This window comes from Rattus rattus, chromosome 8 (genome assembly GCF_011064425.1).
Source record: "Rattus rattus isolate New Zealand chromosome 8, Rrattus_CSIRO_v1, whole genome shotgun sequence".
In the NCBI taxonomy this organism is placed as follows: Eukaryota; Metazoa; Chordata; class Mammalia; order Rodentia; family Muridae; genus Rattus; species Rattus rattus.
Window position 1 is genome coordinate 27882810 of NC_046161.1, and position 16834 is coordinate 27899643.

Sequence of the window (16834 nt, forward strand, 5' to 3'; positions counted from 1 at the left end):
TGGTGACCTTTTCTGGACTGTGTGGCCATCTATAGTCACACATTCAAATACAGCCTCCCTTATATACATATTTTTAATATTTTTATAAAAAGTATATAAAATTAGTATACATTAACTAGTTTAAAATTAGAAAATTAACTTATCAGTATATATTCAAATAGTATTATCTATCTATCTATCTATCTATCTATCATCTATCTATCTATCAATCTATCTATCCATCTATCTATCTATCCATCTATCTATCTACCTACCTACCTACAAGGCAAGATCTCTCTACATAGGGAATTAGCCCTGTCTGTCTGGAACTCACTATGTAGACCAGGGCTGACCCTGAACTCATAAAGGTCCACCTGCTTTTGGATCCCGAGTGCTGAGATTAAAAGCATATGCTACCATGCTCAGCAAGAATTTTTAAGAAAATGTAATGCAAGGAGATTTGCAGTAAGATTCTGTTCGTGCGGATTTGTCATTTTCCTCGGCTTCAGGAAAACAGCGGAGTCTGTAGATGACAGTGGGATCTCCTCTAAGAGCAGCAGTCGATGAGGTACCTACAAAACCAAGAGCAAATCTTCAAACGTCACTGTCAAAACTCTCTTGAAAGGAGCCCAGTATTTTAAGGACAGGCTCCACTCTGCTCATTATTTCTTGCTGTGCCCACACCAGTCATTTGTAAGAGAGCATGTGGCCAACTGCATGGAGAAATGAGTGGGAAATGTGTTGGACATCTTTGAGGGAAGTGTTACTTAGCATTTCTTATGCAGCTTTTCTAATTAAAAAAGTCTTCCAGGTAGTTATTACCTCCCACTGTTATGGAGAGACGATGACTTTGTGAGTTTCAGATTCAAGTTTATATGTCCCATCGCCTGAAGAGCACCAAGTATGATTTCTAGATTTATGCTCCACTTATATGAACTTTCTACTTTAGTTTTTATGCTCCAGAAAGAAACAACTTTTCTTTGGATCAGCAATGAGTGCAGGAAAGGCCAGCCAGCAGCATCCTGGGCTGTGTACCACTCACGGTGCAGTGCTGTTTAACTGCATGCTGGCTTTTATGTTGCATCGTGTGCTGGGGAAGGTTCTCGCTGCCAAGCTTCCTGCCTACTCTTGTTAGATAGGTTTGAATCCTGAGACATGGGAGCCTCAGCATAGCTAGCAACTATTCCAGGTTACTAATGGGCCATATTTTATATAGTTATGTGTATTGTAGCAAAACCTACCAAATTTTGTACTCATTAAAAGCATTTAATGGTTTTAAGGTATTAAAGGAATGGATTCCTTATAACACTTTGATGTTATCCTTTAGAGAAAGTCAATATTTGGAGTTTTAAATTCCTCTAATTAAATCATGTAGAAGGTCCTTTTATTTCATACATTCTGGTATAGAGAGGTGATAGAAATTCAGAAGTTTAACAGTGGAGTGTGTGTGTGTGTGTGTGTGTGTGTGTGTGTGTGTGTGTGTGTGTGTGATTCTGTTATTAGCATGGCTACTTCTAAGTTTCACTCAGCGCTTTATTTGTATATTATATACTGTGTTTGTTTCCTAGGGCTATCATATCAAAATATTAGAGACTGGGTGGCTCAAATACCAGAAATATATTTTCACAAGGTTCTGGAAGTTAGAAATCCATGACTAAAGGAGCTATCAGATTTGGTTTCCTCCAACGTCTGTCTCCTTGGCTTGGAGATAGTTTTCATCTTCCTTTATCCTCACATGGCATTTCCGTGTGTGGGGGTATCTGTGTCCTAATTGCTTTTTTTAAAAAAATAAAGGTAAAGATTAGGTCCTGACCGTATGAGGTCATTTACCATAATTACCCAATAAAAAGCTATTTCTAAATGACAACACATTCCAAGATATTATTCAACATAAAAATTTTGGATTATTACAATAAAAGACAGCCATCACAAATGGAAAAATAGGTTCACTTTAGGAGTGGTCAAAGGTATATCTCATACACATATTTGATAGAGAGTAGGGTCTTCTGTAAGTCCCTAAGGGCAAAGACAGTCAGAACTTTGGATGTTGGCCATGCCTCCTAAGAGATTGATGTCTGTATAAGGAGTCCTTGGAAAGATTGCTGGGAAGGTATCCTGTCCAACTTCTGTTGTCAGGTGCATCTGAGAAAGGCCTGTGTCAGGCTCACAGGCTAGCATCAGACCCTCCTTAAGTGGCAGAAGTCCCTGTGGCACTGAGCACTGTGCTCCACGGCACAGAGGACAAACAGACTTAGTACCCTCTTCAGTGTTTCCTGTGAAGAAGAGTTACAGACTCAGCTAGTTCTATGGAGACCTTGAAGGGATTCCTGAAGCAGCTCTCAGGTGACCCACTGAAGTCTTTGTCAGAGGAAATGGATAGACTGGCCCATACATGAACAGTACATCTCAGTCACCCTGTGGTGATGTCTTGCCTCTGCACATGGAGCCTCTCAATATACTCTAGAGGAGGAACCACATAGGAAGTGATGGGTATGGTGCAGCTTGGCTTAGCATGGCAGTGACTTGGGTCTTCATAGGGATCTTGGTTACCATGTGCATGACTCAGGAGAGGGGCAGACAGGAACAAGGCTATAGGCTGCTGCTTCGCAGTCTGAAGACAGAGTCTGCTAGGATAGCATCCCCTGAACACTGCTGGGACCTCTCTGAAGTGTCCACATTTGGAGTTCTGCTCAGCTCGGTGAGCCTTCTCTTTTTGTCAAGGACCCACTTGTGTCTTGTCTCCTTTCTGACCGCATGGCCTGACAGGCAGGCTTGATCTCCTCATGGAGCTCTCTCCTTGTGATTACTGGGAGCTGGCTATGCAACTGCTGTGTGGTGAAATGCTTTTATTTTCATTTATAAAAACAACTAAATGTTTAGTAAAGAGTTAGACTTTAGGCTTAAGCAAGCAAGTAGTTCGGTTTTATAGAATTGTTCAGCCCATAATTTTCCTGTTATTTATCATGGTTTACAGTGCACTGACTATGTGGCAAGCACAGACCTTTGCCAACCCTCAGCTCTGGGTGGAATCCACCTGCAGCACGCAATAAGCATTCGTGCTAGAAAGCGGTCTGAGGGGAGTAGACAGGCTGGACAGTTTCTGTTCCACAACTACCGAAGAACAATTTTGACTTGGTTTATATTGTAATTAGTAAACTAACATTGAGTTATTGTTTAGTCTAGTGTTTAGATTAGGGTGTATAGTATTGGTATTTATTCTGAGGGTTTTGACAAAGCATGCATATTGGTCACTAAATCTCCCTAAACACTAGTTTAATTATTCTACAGTTTTCCTATATGTTACTCATGCGTTCCTTCCTTGAACCCCTGTCAAACACAGGTATTTGTAGCTCGCTGATAGTTGGGAGTCATAGAATTCATAGTCATTTCCTACAAATTTATAGAATTCATACCCATATCATTTCTTGTATTTCCATGTCTGCAGCTCATCTGTTGTGTTCTTTCAAAAATATTATCCGTTATTCATTGTTACGGATGTGCCGTAGTTTCTGTGTCATTGACCCTCCGAGGGACACCTTACTGTTCCTGTGCTCTAGCAAGAATGAGTAAAGTTGCTACTATCCCCTTCTGGGTTTTGTGTAGATTTTAAGCTGAAACACTGAATCCTAGGACTAAAGCCCTCAAATACTGCCTTAGTAGTGGTAGGGTAGGATGCTAGACCCCTCTGGTATATTTTGTCCCTGTGTGTACTACGTACATTCAGGTTGTCAGCTGGTAGTTGGTTAAGACCAGCAATTTGCCACATTATATTCAGTGCATTGTCCTAGCCAGACCATAATTTGTTGTGGGAACAGAAGGGTAAGTTCATCCATGTGTTTAAATTACACCAGGATTCTTTTTTCTTTAAACTTCTGTGAGTAGGAAGTGCGAAATTATATTAACTACAATGATTTGAAATTCTGAAATGTGTGGGTTTTGTCTCCTAAGGAGTATATTGAAGGTTTTTCTTTGTTTTCTAAGGTTCTCATCATATCACATACTTCAGGTAGAAGAGAAGCCTCCCCTGTTTGAAAATAGCTGGCATCACTCTCAGATTTATGTTCCTAGGTGTGGAGCACTCTTTGGATTGTGGAGGAAGGCCTTAGAGCACTTTTTCTTTAGGCAAACCAGCATAGTGGTTAACATCTTAGATCATTATTAGTTTAAGGGCAGTATTGTTAGAGGGTTTTTTTTGTTTTTTGTTTTTGTTTTTTTTTTTGTTTGTTTTTGTTTTTTGTTTTTTGTTTTTCGGGGATGGACTGGACTGCGTTAAGATGTGTTAAAGCTAGCTGTCGGAATCAGCATCTCGGAGCATGGAACAGGAGCCTGAGTCTTATAGCAAGTTCCACAGATGACTTGCGTGTACATGCAAAGCCCACTGATTGAGCCTCATTTTGTTAATCCTGTGCACAGATGGGAGGAGTCAATACAGTTCAGCAGTCGTTCTGTCTTCCCAACTCATGGGTGTCTTCCGTATATACAATGGCAGTGTGGCTAATTTGGAAGATAAAATCCCATCTGGAGGTGTCAGCATTTCGGTATACTTGTGCTCTCATAGTTCTCCACAGGATGATCAAGGTTCACCAGTTTTTTCAGTTATTCCAGAACACTCTGTGAAGTGTTTTCTGTCCCTCACTCCACCCAATAAGAAAGAAAAGGCAAGAAAAGAAAAAAAGCAATGTCTAAGCACTAGTTCTGTCTTTACCCAAAAGTTTAATTTGCTTCTATGTAACTAATTGTCATAAAAATGTAGGTACTTGGAAATCTTGCCCCTCTAAAAAAGCCGCACCTTTTCGTAACTCAAGATTGAATAGAGAAAAATGTTTTTTTCTAAATAAGTAATGAGAAGTCATATTAGTAACATTCATTTAGAACATTACACATTTTCAAGAGCAGAGGGAATACATGGTCTATTAGAAGCCATTTCATAAGTGCTATTCTCAGTGCTTTTCATTAACCTTTAATTCTCACACCTTTAGATGCAGAGTCTTTTTATCATACATGGAAAAAATGTGAACAGCCTACTGTTCAATGCAGAGCCCACAGACAAACAGGCATGCTGGGTAAAGAACAGATAGATCACGGTAGCAATTAATGAGCAGTAGTGACCGCTACTTGTCTATTTGTAAAAATCATAGATTTCTGCTGTAGATGACAGTGGGCCATCTGCTTCTAAACTGTTATTTAAGTGATAGAAGTGTAGAGGCAGGACCGGGGAGATGACTCAGTTATTAGATTGCTTCATACACAGTTCAGATTCCTAGAATATAGGAAATGGTGACTGGGTGTGGAAAAGCTTACTGGGTGTGGGAATGGAACCTTGCCTCAAGAAGAATAAGGAGGAAGAGCTGTGTCAACCCTGTCTCTCAAGTGCACATGTACACATGTATGCTGGCATAGATGTGCACCCACACGCATGTAAACAGGCCCACACATTCAGGCAAAGGCACACATTCTTTGTGTACATATACACAAAGAAAAAAAAATCTAGAAAAGAACTTTAGATACATTGTTTTACTTCATAGAAACAGTAAATGTGTGATGCAGTCATGATTAGCTGAGCTCTGATTTGTATCAGCTCTGCGTTAGGTCACAGACGTGCAGATTTCGTGTGTTTTCACTCATCGCTAACATTGACATTTTTCAGGGTGACGCCATTGTCATCACTGATACTCCCCTTGCTTTGCCCTCCTCTACACCATCAGAGCTATCCTACCAAGTGATGCCTGGGGCTTCAGTCTCACAGAGGCCTTTGTTGGACAGTGATGTGTGGTAGCTCTTGAGAGCTCTTCAAACTCTACGTTCTCCCTGCTTGATAAGTGTCTTCTACTGCTTTTTCATTTGACTCTAAAATAAGTTACAAATAATACCTCTACCTACGGCATAAACAGTTTAAAAACAGTTAAAATTTTCACACACAAAAGCTTTAAGCAATGTAATTTCTGTCTTTAAAATACACAGTATTTAGACATATCTACGCAGTACGCAAGAGCTTTTCCCTTAAAGGGAGTCCACAGACTTAATGGCATTTAGTGAGAAAGCACACGAGGGCCATTGATGATTGCATCAGAAAATACAGTCTTTAAGTATCTCCAGAAAGAGATGTGAAGGACGTGTGTGCTGTATACTGCCTAAGGAGAGACCGCTTACGTAAATGAAGATGGACCACGGTTGTATGATCACAGGCTGTGGTCTCAAACTATTCTTTCTTCCCAGATTGATCCTAGTTAAAACTCCCACAAGCTCTCTTTGTAGAAATTGATGAGCAGAGTAAAGAATTCACGTGGAAATAGAGAAGGTGTAAGATAGAAAAACCATGTTGGCCTGGAAACCGGGAAAGGTAATAACAATTGAAATGTAAATAAGAAATACCCAATTTAATAAAGATGGAGAAAAAAATCAATGACTTCATGAAATTCATAGGCAAATGGATTGAACTAGAAAATATCATCCTAAGTGAGGTAACCCAATCACAGAAAAACACACATGGTATGCACTCACTGATAAGTGGATATTAACCCAAAAGCTGGGATTACCCAAGATACAATCCACGGACCAAATGAAACTCAAGAAGAAGGATGACCAAAGTGGGGATGCTTCAGTCCTTCTTAAAAGGGGGAACAAAAATATCCATAGGAGGGGATATGGAGGCAAAGTTTGGAGCAGAGACTGAAGGAACACCCATTCAGAGCCTGCCCCACATGTGGCCCATATATATACAGCCACCAAACTAGATAAGATGGATGAAGCTAAGAAGTGCATGCTGACAGGAACTGGAGATAGATCTCCCCTGAGAGACAAAGCCAAAGCATGTCCAATACAGAGGTGAATGCTAGCAGGAAACCACTGAACTGAGAACTAGACCCTCACTGGAAGAATTAGAAAAAGGATTGAAGGAGCTGAAGGGGCTTTTGACTCCATAAGAACCACAATGCCCACCAACCAGAGCTCCTAGGGACTAAATCACTACCTAAAGGCTATACATGGACTGACCCATGGCTCCAGCTGCATATATAGCAGAGGATGGCCTTGTGGGGCACCAATAGTAGAAAAGCCCATGGTCCTGCCAAGGCTGGACCCCCAGTGTATGGGATTGTTGGGGGGGCAGGATGGGGGTCGATGGAGAGGAGAACACCCTTATAGAAGAAGGGGAGGTGCAGGGGATAGAGGCCTTATGTCTGGGAACCTGGGAAGGGGAATAAAATTAAAAATGTAAATAAAAAAACTATCCAATTAAAAAAAACCAACAATGCCTTCATGAAATTCATAGTCAAATGGATGGAACTAGAAAACATTATCCTGAGAGAGGTCACCCAATCACAAAAAATACACATGATATGTACTCACTGATAAGTGGATATTAGCCCCCCCAAAAGGGGTGGGGAAATCTATGCAATTCAACTTTAATTAAACATATAGTAAAAGTAATATATGAGTTTCCATATGTAATCTCTAGCTTCTTATATTCTATTCAAAACTGAAGGCTACATTACTGGATAATCCAAACTAAGTTTGCAAACAGTGTGTCTATTTTCTTTCTTTTTTTTTTTTATAAAGGACTGAATAAGTGCAAGTACCTTTTTGTTTTTTTTTCTTTTCTTTTCTTTTCTTTTCTTTTTTTTTTTTTTTTTTTTCGGAGATGGGGACCGAACCAAAGGCCTTGTTCTTGCTAGGCAAGTGCTCTACCAAACCCTTGTCTTTTTTCATTTTAAGGGTTTCTAAGGTTTCTGGAAAAAAAAAAAAGAGATATTCTAGAGAATTATAACAACAAAAAAAAAAAAGATAGAAAAACCAGGCCTGATTGGAAAATCAACCAGTTAGTGAGCAAGCACAAAGAGAAGCTCTGCATAGAACTTCTAGATCAAGAGCTGTGGTGTTGATGCAAATGAAGACAACTTAGTGGAACAGGGTAGAGTCTAGAGATGGACCCACATACACCAGGAGAAGTAATTCCAACAACCGTCAGAAATAACTCAATGAAAGAACGTTTTGCCTCCAAAATAAACTTTAGTTTATAGGCTGCATCAACTGTGAAAAATGATGCAAAATGGATCACGTACCCAGAAGTAAACTTTAAAACTCCTCAAATGAAAGATAGGAGAAAATGTCTGTGGCTTTGGATTAGGGATAGATTTCTGAATGTCACAGCAAAGGAACAACTTATAAAATGCATTTAATTTTATCAAATTGTAAAATATGTACTATTTACAAAGCACCATAAAAAGAATAGAAAGACAAACACAGACTGGGAGCAAATATTTCGGTAGTTATATCTGATGAAGGACTTATTGACAGAACATACGAAGAATTCTACGATTCACTAAGAAAAGGAAGTTGGTTTTAAAGATGAGCAAAAAAATTAGAACATATATGTAACCAAAAGAACTTGAATGACAAACACATACAGATTTTCAACACCAATAATGCTTAGGAAAGTGCAGGTAAAAACCAAGAACTATAGCCCCATAACTCAAGCGGCAAGGCTAACGGTTTAGAAATCTTACACAATGCTGGTTGGAAGGTAGGGCTGCATGCCAGTTTGGTTTATATTTCGGTGGATTTTTAGGTGAATTATATACCTATCACGTTTCTCACCAATTCCATTCCATTCCTAATAACTGCATGAGAAGAAAGACTATGTTTATACAAAAGCTAGAATGCTAATGTTTATAGCATCTTATGTAACAACAGACTAAGACTGTAAATGATTATACTATCTGTAATCTCCAGACTTAGAGATAAGGATATGATAGCATCCATACAATGAAGTTTTACTTAGGAATAAAAGGACTTAATAATTTATACCTGTAACCACATGAATGATCTTCAAAATAATTATGCTGTGTGAAAGGAGACAGTGCAGCCCTACTCCACAGGACTTGTTCATACCAAGTTACAGGTGATTCAATGTAACGTGCAGTTGTAGCAACCAGGGCTTGCCTGGCGAGGTGTGAGGAAGGAGGAGATACAAGGAAGCCTTCTGGTGGATGATGTTCCTCTAAGCTACCTTGACTGTGGTGTCAGAACTTGTTACCATGTTCTTTTAAAAACATGAAGTTCATTGTTTACCAATTGAATTCAGGAAGGGTAAAAGAAAAAATTATATCCAACCAAGCTGAAAACCTCTGTCTCCTCTATCCATTTACTCGTCTTCGCATCACTTTGTAGGTTTGTTATGCCTTTGTATTCAGTTCTTCTTGCAGACTTTCCGTGACATTCTGCTTCTTATATCTCTCATCCCTTCTACTTGGAAGACTCATCACTACCAGATTTCTTCCTAAAACAGACCTTTTGTCCCTCTGATGTTCAGAATTTGCTGGTTTCCTTTCCTACAGAAAGAACTTCAAACTCTTTGCTATGATAAAATGACCAGCCATGCCTTTGCTCACAGGTTCTCATTCTTCTCTCTCTGTCTCTTTCTTATATTCCAGTGCTCTACCTTTAAAAAAGATGTAATTTTTTTGTTATGTTCATGAGAGCTTTGCCTATGTATATGTAAGTGCACTGTGTGTGTGTGTGTGTGTGTGTGTGTGTGTGTGTGTGTGTGTGTGTGTGTCTGTGTGCACGTGCGCACGTGTGTTTCTGGTACTTGTAGAGACCAAAAGTGCAGCATTGAATCCCCTGGAATGGAGTGACAGGCATTTGTGAGCTGCTGTGTGGGCACTGAGAACTGAGCCCAAGTCCTCTGCAAGAGCAGCAATGGCTTATTATATAAACTTACTTGTCAACCACATTTAACCATTAACTCACTCCAACTTAAACATGCTACTCTTTTCTGCCCTCGTGTCTCTCTAAACAGTAAAGGAAATTAATAGTTTTAAGGCAGTTGTAATTTATTTTGTCTTATCTAGTATTTCCTTGATTTAACTTAGAAAAGAAACAGAATCTTCTCAGGTGTTTGCCACGCAAGAGACCTCTGCCCCATCCTCCATGTTGTGAGGAGGACACATGGACATTCCCTTGTTCTTGCATTTCCCATCACCCACTTCTTGTATTTACAGCCTCTAACCAGTCTGGAGTCTAAGCTTACCATTACATTAAAACTGATAAAAATGTTTTCTTCCCAGCCCTCACATGTGTGGTTGGGACCATACTCTTACAACAGAGGGCAAACGAACAAGGGTGGGATGAGCTTTATTAGCACAGCGTAGACGTAACGTGAGACAGCCCCAGTGGGCAGAAGCTGCAACGGTGTCCTGGGTGCTCCCCTATCTCCAGCACGGAACAGTAGATGTGACAGACGTGGCCATGCTAGGAAAAGCAATCCCAGCTTTCCAAAGGTGGAGAACTAGTGAAGAGACAGACTGTAGGTTAACAAGCTACCGGAGTCAGGTTGGCTCCAAGAGCCACTCCCCCCCTCCCTCCCCAGTGCCATCGCTAGGCTGGTACTGAGGATGAATGAGACTGAATATTCTCTGGGGTGCGGGGAGAACTCAGACCTTTGACCAGTGTCAATCTCTGTCCTGCCTCAGGCCAGGCCTTCTTTGACTTCTTTTCCCATACCCTTTTCACTGGAGAACAACCCAGGAACTGGAACTAGAGAACAGTCCAGGGTGTACAGGTATGAAAAGTAGAAAGATAAATAAAACGTTTACTGATAATAAATCATAAGATTTATTTTAAACAGTTCTTTGATATACATACGATTTTATTACTTATTGATGATGCACTTCTTTATCTTTGCATACATATTAAACCTTGACTACAGATTTATACTGCAGGACATAGGACATTATCAGCATCTATCTTTGATCACACCTGATTTTGTAATCGTCCACGCTAAGTTTAAGACTTTGCATAAATACCTAATATAACATTAGAAGTATGTTTAGGCCCATTACAGAAAGGGTTGGAAGTTCTGTCCTAAGTTCTGACCAAAATGTGTTTCATGATTTCTATTAAACAAGACTGAATCAGCAGGGTATTTTTGTTTTGTTTCTTTTGCTTTTGTTTGTTTTGAGAAAGGGTCTCTACATAGCCCTGGCTGTCCTGGAACTCACTATATAGTCTAGTCTGACTGTTAACTCAAAAGAGATCTGCCTGCCCCTGCGTGCTGGGATTAAATGTGTCTTCCACCACACTCTGCCAAACAGCAGGTTTTAAAATCAAGCATTCTAATAAAATGGTGGTTCAGAGATGCACTATTTGAGAGTTATTGAAAAATGATGGCAGGAAATTGGAAGTCTTTGTTTTAAACCATCGTGTTTCTCTAAGTGCAGAAGTAAAACACTGTAAATCACAGCGTTCAGTAGCCTCAAATAGAAGCCAAGCCATTTGCAAGTCCTGCCTGGTGTGGTGTGTGCAGTACAAATGTGCTGCTGCGTGCTCAGAGCCCACACTGCAGTTCCATGGGGCAGGAGGGAAGCACAACCAGAGACAGCTTGGATTCATTAGTGTTTGGTTTGTAATTACGCTTTGGTCATTGCGAATGCAGAAACGTTTTACTATTGCCAAGTTTTTATGACCCTCATTTACGCAACTGTCATTTTAAGAAGCCGAGCTTTAGGCAGAGGGAAGACAGGGCTCCCCTGGATTTTAATTGTCCTCAGGTCCCTATTCTTTGCATTCTGGGGAGGTAGACTCCAGTTTTCTTGAACAGCCATAAATCATGTAATCCTAAACCCAAATCCATGACATCACATGTGGTTTCTGGCATAACGCACAAACATTTCTATGGTTCTTTTTGTTTTTCATATCTAAGCTTTTATCGGTATGAAGTTGCTGTCTTCCTAGCATTTCTTGTCTTAACTGAGGTGGCACGGTACTTCACAAGTCCTGACTTTTTCTGTTGCCTTAACTGGGTGATGCTCTAATGTCTGGCCTCTATGTTCTGGGGAGAGCTACCTTCTCATTCTCTGGGCTCCTCTTTGCTCCTGGAGCTCTACACAGCGTGTTCTGTCAGTTCCCAGATTGACATCCCCATCTCTGACCTCATTTCTGAATCTCAAACCAGTCTGTCAGGCAGTAGAGCTCTCTTTTTCTAATGGAAATCAGAGAGTGGGCATTCCAGAAGGCAACATAATGTGTTTCTGTGGGAGGTGAAGAGTGTAGGGAGAGGAATGACTGAAGTAGAACCCAGAGCAAGACTTGCTCAGTACCAGAAAGCGCAGCCACACATGAACTAAGGGACTGAGAACGTACCCTTCACTGTTAAGATCTCTTACTGCAGTAGCTCCTGCCTGCTTTGTTGTGCTTTGTCTCTTCCTTTTTGAAAAATACTGTTTTCTACTTCTGGCAACTCACTGGAAACAGAGAGTTGGATCCAGTTTTAAAACGTTAAACAGACCATTTTTAAACTGTCAAACTGTGATCTGCGTCTACATGTATGAGATGGTGGCGGGAAGGGCCTGGGGGTCAGACTGGGGTCAGTCTAAAACAAAGTGGGCGCTCTGAGAATGGTTGTAGCAAGGGGAAAAATTTGAATTTCTGAAAATTCATATTGGTTTAAGTATTCTCAGGTATGTGATCTTCTTTAGAAATAGAATATGCAGATATAGAAAAGTGTTGGTTTTCTTTGGGGTGTCGCTGGGTTTGGTCTGGAACAAGATTAATATGGAAAGAAATTAAGGCTTAACTGTTCAAATGGTGACCAGGGTGTCCATACCGGACAGAATCAAACAAGGGGAAATATAGGTATGAATGCATCAAAATCCCTTGAATTTTAGCATCGATCATGAAATATAAACACCAGAGATTTAGGGCACAGGAAAATTTTACTGAGAAAATAAGAAGCTGGAGTTTTAGTTTGGTGCGACTGAGCAGCAATGGAACTGTGCTTAGGGTTTCTTCTGAACCCTTTTCTCTCTTCATAAAGTAAACTTAAAGGGTTTGTGAGGTCCGTGAGAGCATCGCTGCTGTCAAGTTGAAATTCCTTTTTAGGTTTTGGTTGCTGCTTCAAAGACCCCTCGGGGACTGGCTCTCAGAGCCATCGGAGTGGACAGGGACAGGAACAAGGGGGTAGTTACAGATTACGGGTGAGCTGGACTCACTTGTAAAACTGCGTGAATGGTGCAGTTGTTAAATGCAACCATTGCTTAAATTTGCAGTTTATAAGTTTACAATGAATGAATTGTATTAAGTACAGTATTTTCTAACTGTTCCACTATACCTTATAATTTGTGCTCTTGAGGTTCCATTCTCCTCACGGGTTTGTGATACAAATATTATGTGACCAAGTGCCACTCTGTATCGTTTCTCAATCCTGTGCCCCCTGGCACTTTAAAACCAGCTGTGATAGGGGTGCTTATGCCACAAACATTAGCAAAGGCCCTAAGTCAAAGCCATTTGCCTCACTGGGAGCTGTTAGTAAACAACAGCACAGTTCCAGGCATAACACCCTGTGGGGTTTTTGCTCTATTGCAGAGACTTAAGGAGAAGCTACTGACGTGATGTTTCTTATTCCTCTTCAGAAAGCCCCTCCTTACTCTGTCCAAGCCTTCCCTCAAGATTATTCTTTTTCTTCTTTTAATGTCTTTCTGTGCCTCTTTGCTATCTTCCTTCCAAAGCTGAATCTTATTTTGATCCCAGAGGATTGAAAGGCATTTTTCTCTTCTTCCTAGCACTAAGATAAGAAAACAAGGTATCACAGAAAGCAGATCCAATTGCCAAGGTTTTAGACATGTTCACTACTTAACATATTGGCTGGTTTAGAATTTCCTGTGTGCTCAACAATTATTTTTCCAATATGTATCAGTATTCATTAACTATATTTTCAATGTTAGTTACATCAGTGAGTAATTTTTTTCAACAGAATACAGTTTCATTTGTTTATGGTGGATTATTTATAATAGGAACACAGACTCTGTTTGCCTTCTACAAATACATAAAACATCAGGGATACTTAGAAAAAGAAAAATAAGAATAAAGGTAGATGCTGTCCACCATGGAGTCAGCAGCTTGATGAGAATTAGGCAAAGGCCTCTAAGATTCGCTAGGCTTTCATTGTGGTTAGGTGGTGGCTAAGATGACTAAAAGCACAAGAGAGACAGGAGAGTAGCCTGACTCACATTGTATTTACATATGCCTTAGTTTCACCGGAATGCCGAATCTAGAACTGAATATTTGGTCTGCCTAGTGTTACAGTGTGTGAAGAAGTGTGCTGAGAAACAGGGATTACAGTGAGGCATTCAGATCTGCACAGGGTGGGGATGGGATTTTCCATATGCCTAAATCGTACATTGAGACAGACGATGGACGCAGTGTATATGATGACATAGTCTGCTGAAGAAACTCACCAAGCTCTGGACAGTTTTTGTTAGGCAAGTGATCAGAAATTCCTTAGTTGCTGAGTTTCAGATAACTCCTGGGTTCAAGGACCCAGCTAGCCCTTTTTACTTTAACTCTTGAAGTGCACGTGGTATGATTCATTTCAAAAGTTGAGAAACTAAGCTGTTAACTCGGGCCCAGAGCCTAGGGAGTGAGTGAGCTATTTTCCCATCTGGTCTTTATGCCACATTTCAGGTGTTTATAAATTGAACAGAATCGAGAGTAACTCAGCTTATGTACACAGAGGGAAGAGGTGGTATAGTGTGCTCTCCATCTGCTTGAGGAGCTAGAGCCCTGGAGTTTTCAGTAGCCAGCACACTAGGATAATAACAGCATTCGGCAAGAGATTACTACATGCATTCTAGTTAGACCACATTGTTTAATTCTCATATACACCCTTAGGAGATAATTTTTATCACTTACAAAGAGACCAAGTTGCTTACCTAGTGTAGTAAGTGGTGCATTCAGGATTGGGCCTCTTGCTTTTGACAGGGATGCCAGTCAGTGTGCCACACAGCCTCTTGCTGAATGCATACAAGAAAAAAGCCGGGGAGGGGGGGGTCATTTTTCAAGTTGGTTCTTATATAGTCTAACCAATCTTGGAAGGATTTTACTTATTTGGAGAAACAGAAGTTGAGTAAAAATATGTTAGAAGAATTTTACTAATAAAACATACTTAATACATCATTCTGCAAGACATGGCTTTAATAATTCCCAATTCAAAATTATGCCAATAATCTATTAACAACTCCTCTTCAACTCACCCTGTGATTATGTCTTTGTAGTCTTAAGAAGGGCCATAGAATATTCATCCAGAAATTGAAATAATAATGTGGCAAACAAGCCTGTGAAAACAACCGCACACAGATGGGAGCTCTGCAGCTCAGAGCTTAATGAGTCACGCTCTTGGAAGGGCCTCATTCTGCCTCAGTCCGTCAACAAAGGGGGAGGCAGCGTGATGTAGTTTTCATGTTTCGCCTTTAACATCTGCTGCATGGCGTCCCATTTATATCCCTATCTGGGGAAACATCTATAAATATTGGTAAAGGTTTTCTTTATACGTTTTCTCCAGAGTGTTTATCTCTGTATTCACTCTTGGCCGCACCCCTCCTCCGAGTGCCCGGAACTCAGCATTTTCCAGATACACCTGGTTGGGGTCTCACCCACGGCCGTGCAGGCAGCGCCGATGTAAGCGGAGTATGGCGCGCTCTGCAAGGCCAGTCTGTGGCCCTGGGCGGAACTTCCTTTTCCTCCTTCCTTCTTACCTGCCGCGCTGATTCCTTAGCCATAGCGAGGACTGCAGTTTTAAATGAGTCGATATTTCAAAAATTTATTTTTACTATGTTATTTTTAAATGAAACCCGTTGGAGGGTGAAGAAGAGACCCGTAATACAATTTGAATTCCGGCTTGGTGTCGATCTTTTTAAAAGTCAGCATAAACATTGATCGTAGCGATATCAGTGCCACTAGCTCAAGATCTCAGCAAAGTAAAGCATTAGCTAGTAATTCTCTTTACTCGATGCCTAGCTTGGAGTCAGGTTGGATATTTTAGTTGGTATAAAAGAATTTAGGGATTTAAAACTGAAACTAACAGAGCACACGTGGGTATCTGGACTGAAAACTACACATAGCTTCATATGCTCATAGCAACAGATTGTTTCATTATTTGTTTGTGTGACTGTCGTCTGGTATCCAGAGCCTTGGAATATTAGAATCGTTTGGGAGGGGCCGCGGAGTACATTACTGGAATTGAATTGGCAGCATTCACACACTGGTCTGTTTGCTGGTTTGGAATCCTCTCTTTGTTGCTTTCCTTTAGGTGGGACTCTTCCCTGGTCATTGTGTCGAGTTAATTAACCAGAAAGTTCCTCAGTCAGTGACCAACTCAGTGCCAAAACCAGGTGAGTGCACCATTTCCCTCTGCGTCCTGTGGCCAGCCAGTTGCAGATGCACACAGCGTATTTCAAGAAAGTGCTTTGCTTGCTCTGCTGTTCTTTGCATTTATTGATGTGACACACGTTTTATACTTTTTTGACTTTTAAGTGCTTTCCCTCTTCTGTGGAGCATGTTACAAAAGTTGACGTGCATTTCGTTCTGGGGTAATTTTAATGGCCTGTGGGTTGGGAGGCTTTGTTATCATTTACTTTTACAGTTACCTAGTAGGAGGCTGGGTAGTGTGGCTAAGGTGAGCAGGTTAGAGAAGTGACGTGGGTAGTGATGGCTAAGGTGAGCAGGTTAGAGAAGTGACGTGGGTAGTGAGGGCTAAGGTGAGCAGGTTAGAGAAGTGACCTGGAAGGCCACTGTGCTTGCTTTCATCTGTAATCCCAGTAAACGGGAGGGGGGGAGGCGGAGAATCAGGAGTTTAAGACCAGACTCAGTTGTGTTGTGAGATCGAGTCGATCGTCCTCCCTGTTCTGGGTGGTGTGACTCACTGAAAATTAAAAAGATGTAAAGAGCCCGTGTTTATCAATAAGAATGGACATAAAACTGTTCTGGACAGCATTTCTAGTCGTGTAGTTTATCCATAGTATGTGAACATGCACCACAACTACAAATGAAGCAGTGCTGGGAGTAATTTAAGGAATAAAGA

The 16834-nt window shown here is 40.8% G+C and overlaps 1 protein-coding gene across 6 annotated transcripts in view; it reads left to right on the forward strand.

Moving 5' to 3' along the window:
- Arhgap32 (Rho GTPase activating protein 32) overlaps positions 1-16834 on the forward strand; it is a 252554-nt gene that overhangs the window by 173511 nt on the left and 62209 nt on the right. For all 6 annotated transcript variants that reach the window (XM_032909362.1, XM_032909357.1, XM_032909360.1 and 3 more), the window contains one exon: positions 16064-16145. In XM_032909362.1, the coding sequence (XP_032765253.1) occupies positions 16064-16145 (82 nt within the window). The remainder of the gene's footprint in view (positions 1-16063; positions 16146-16834) is intronic.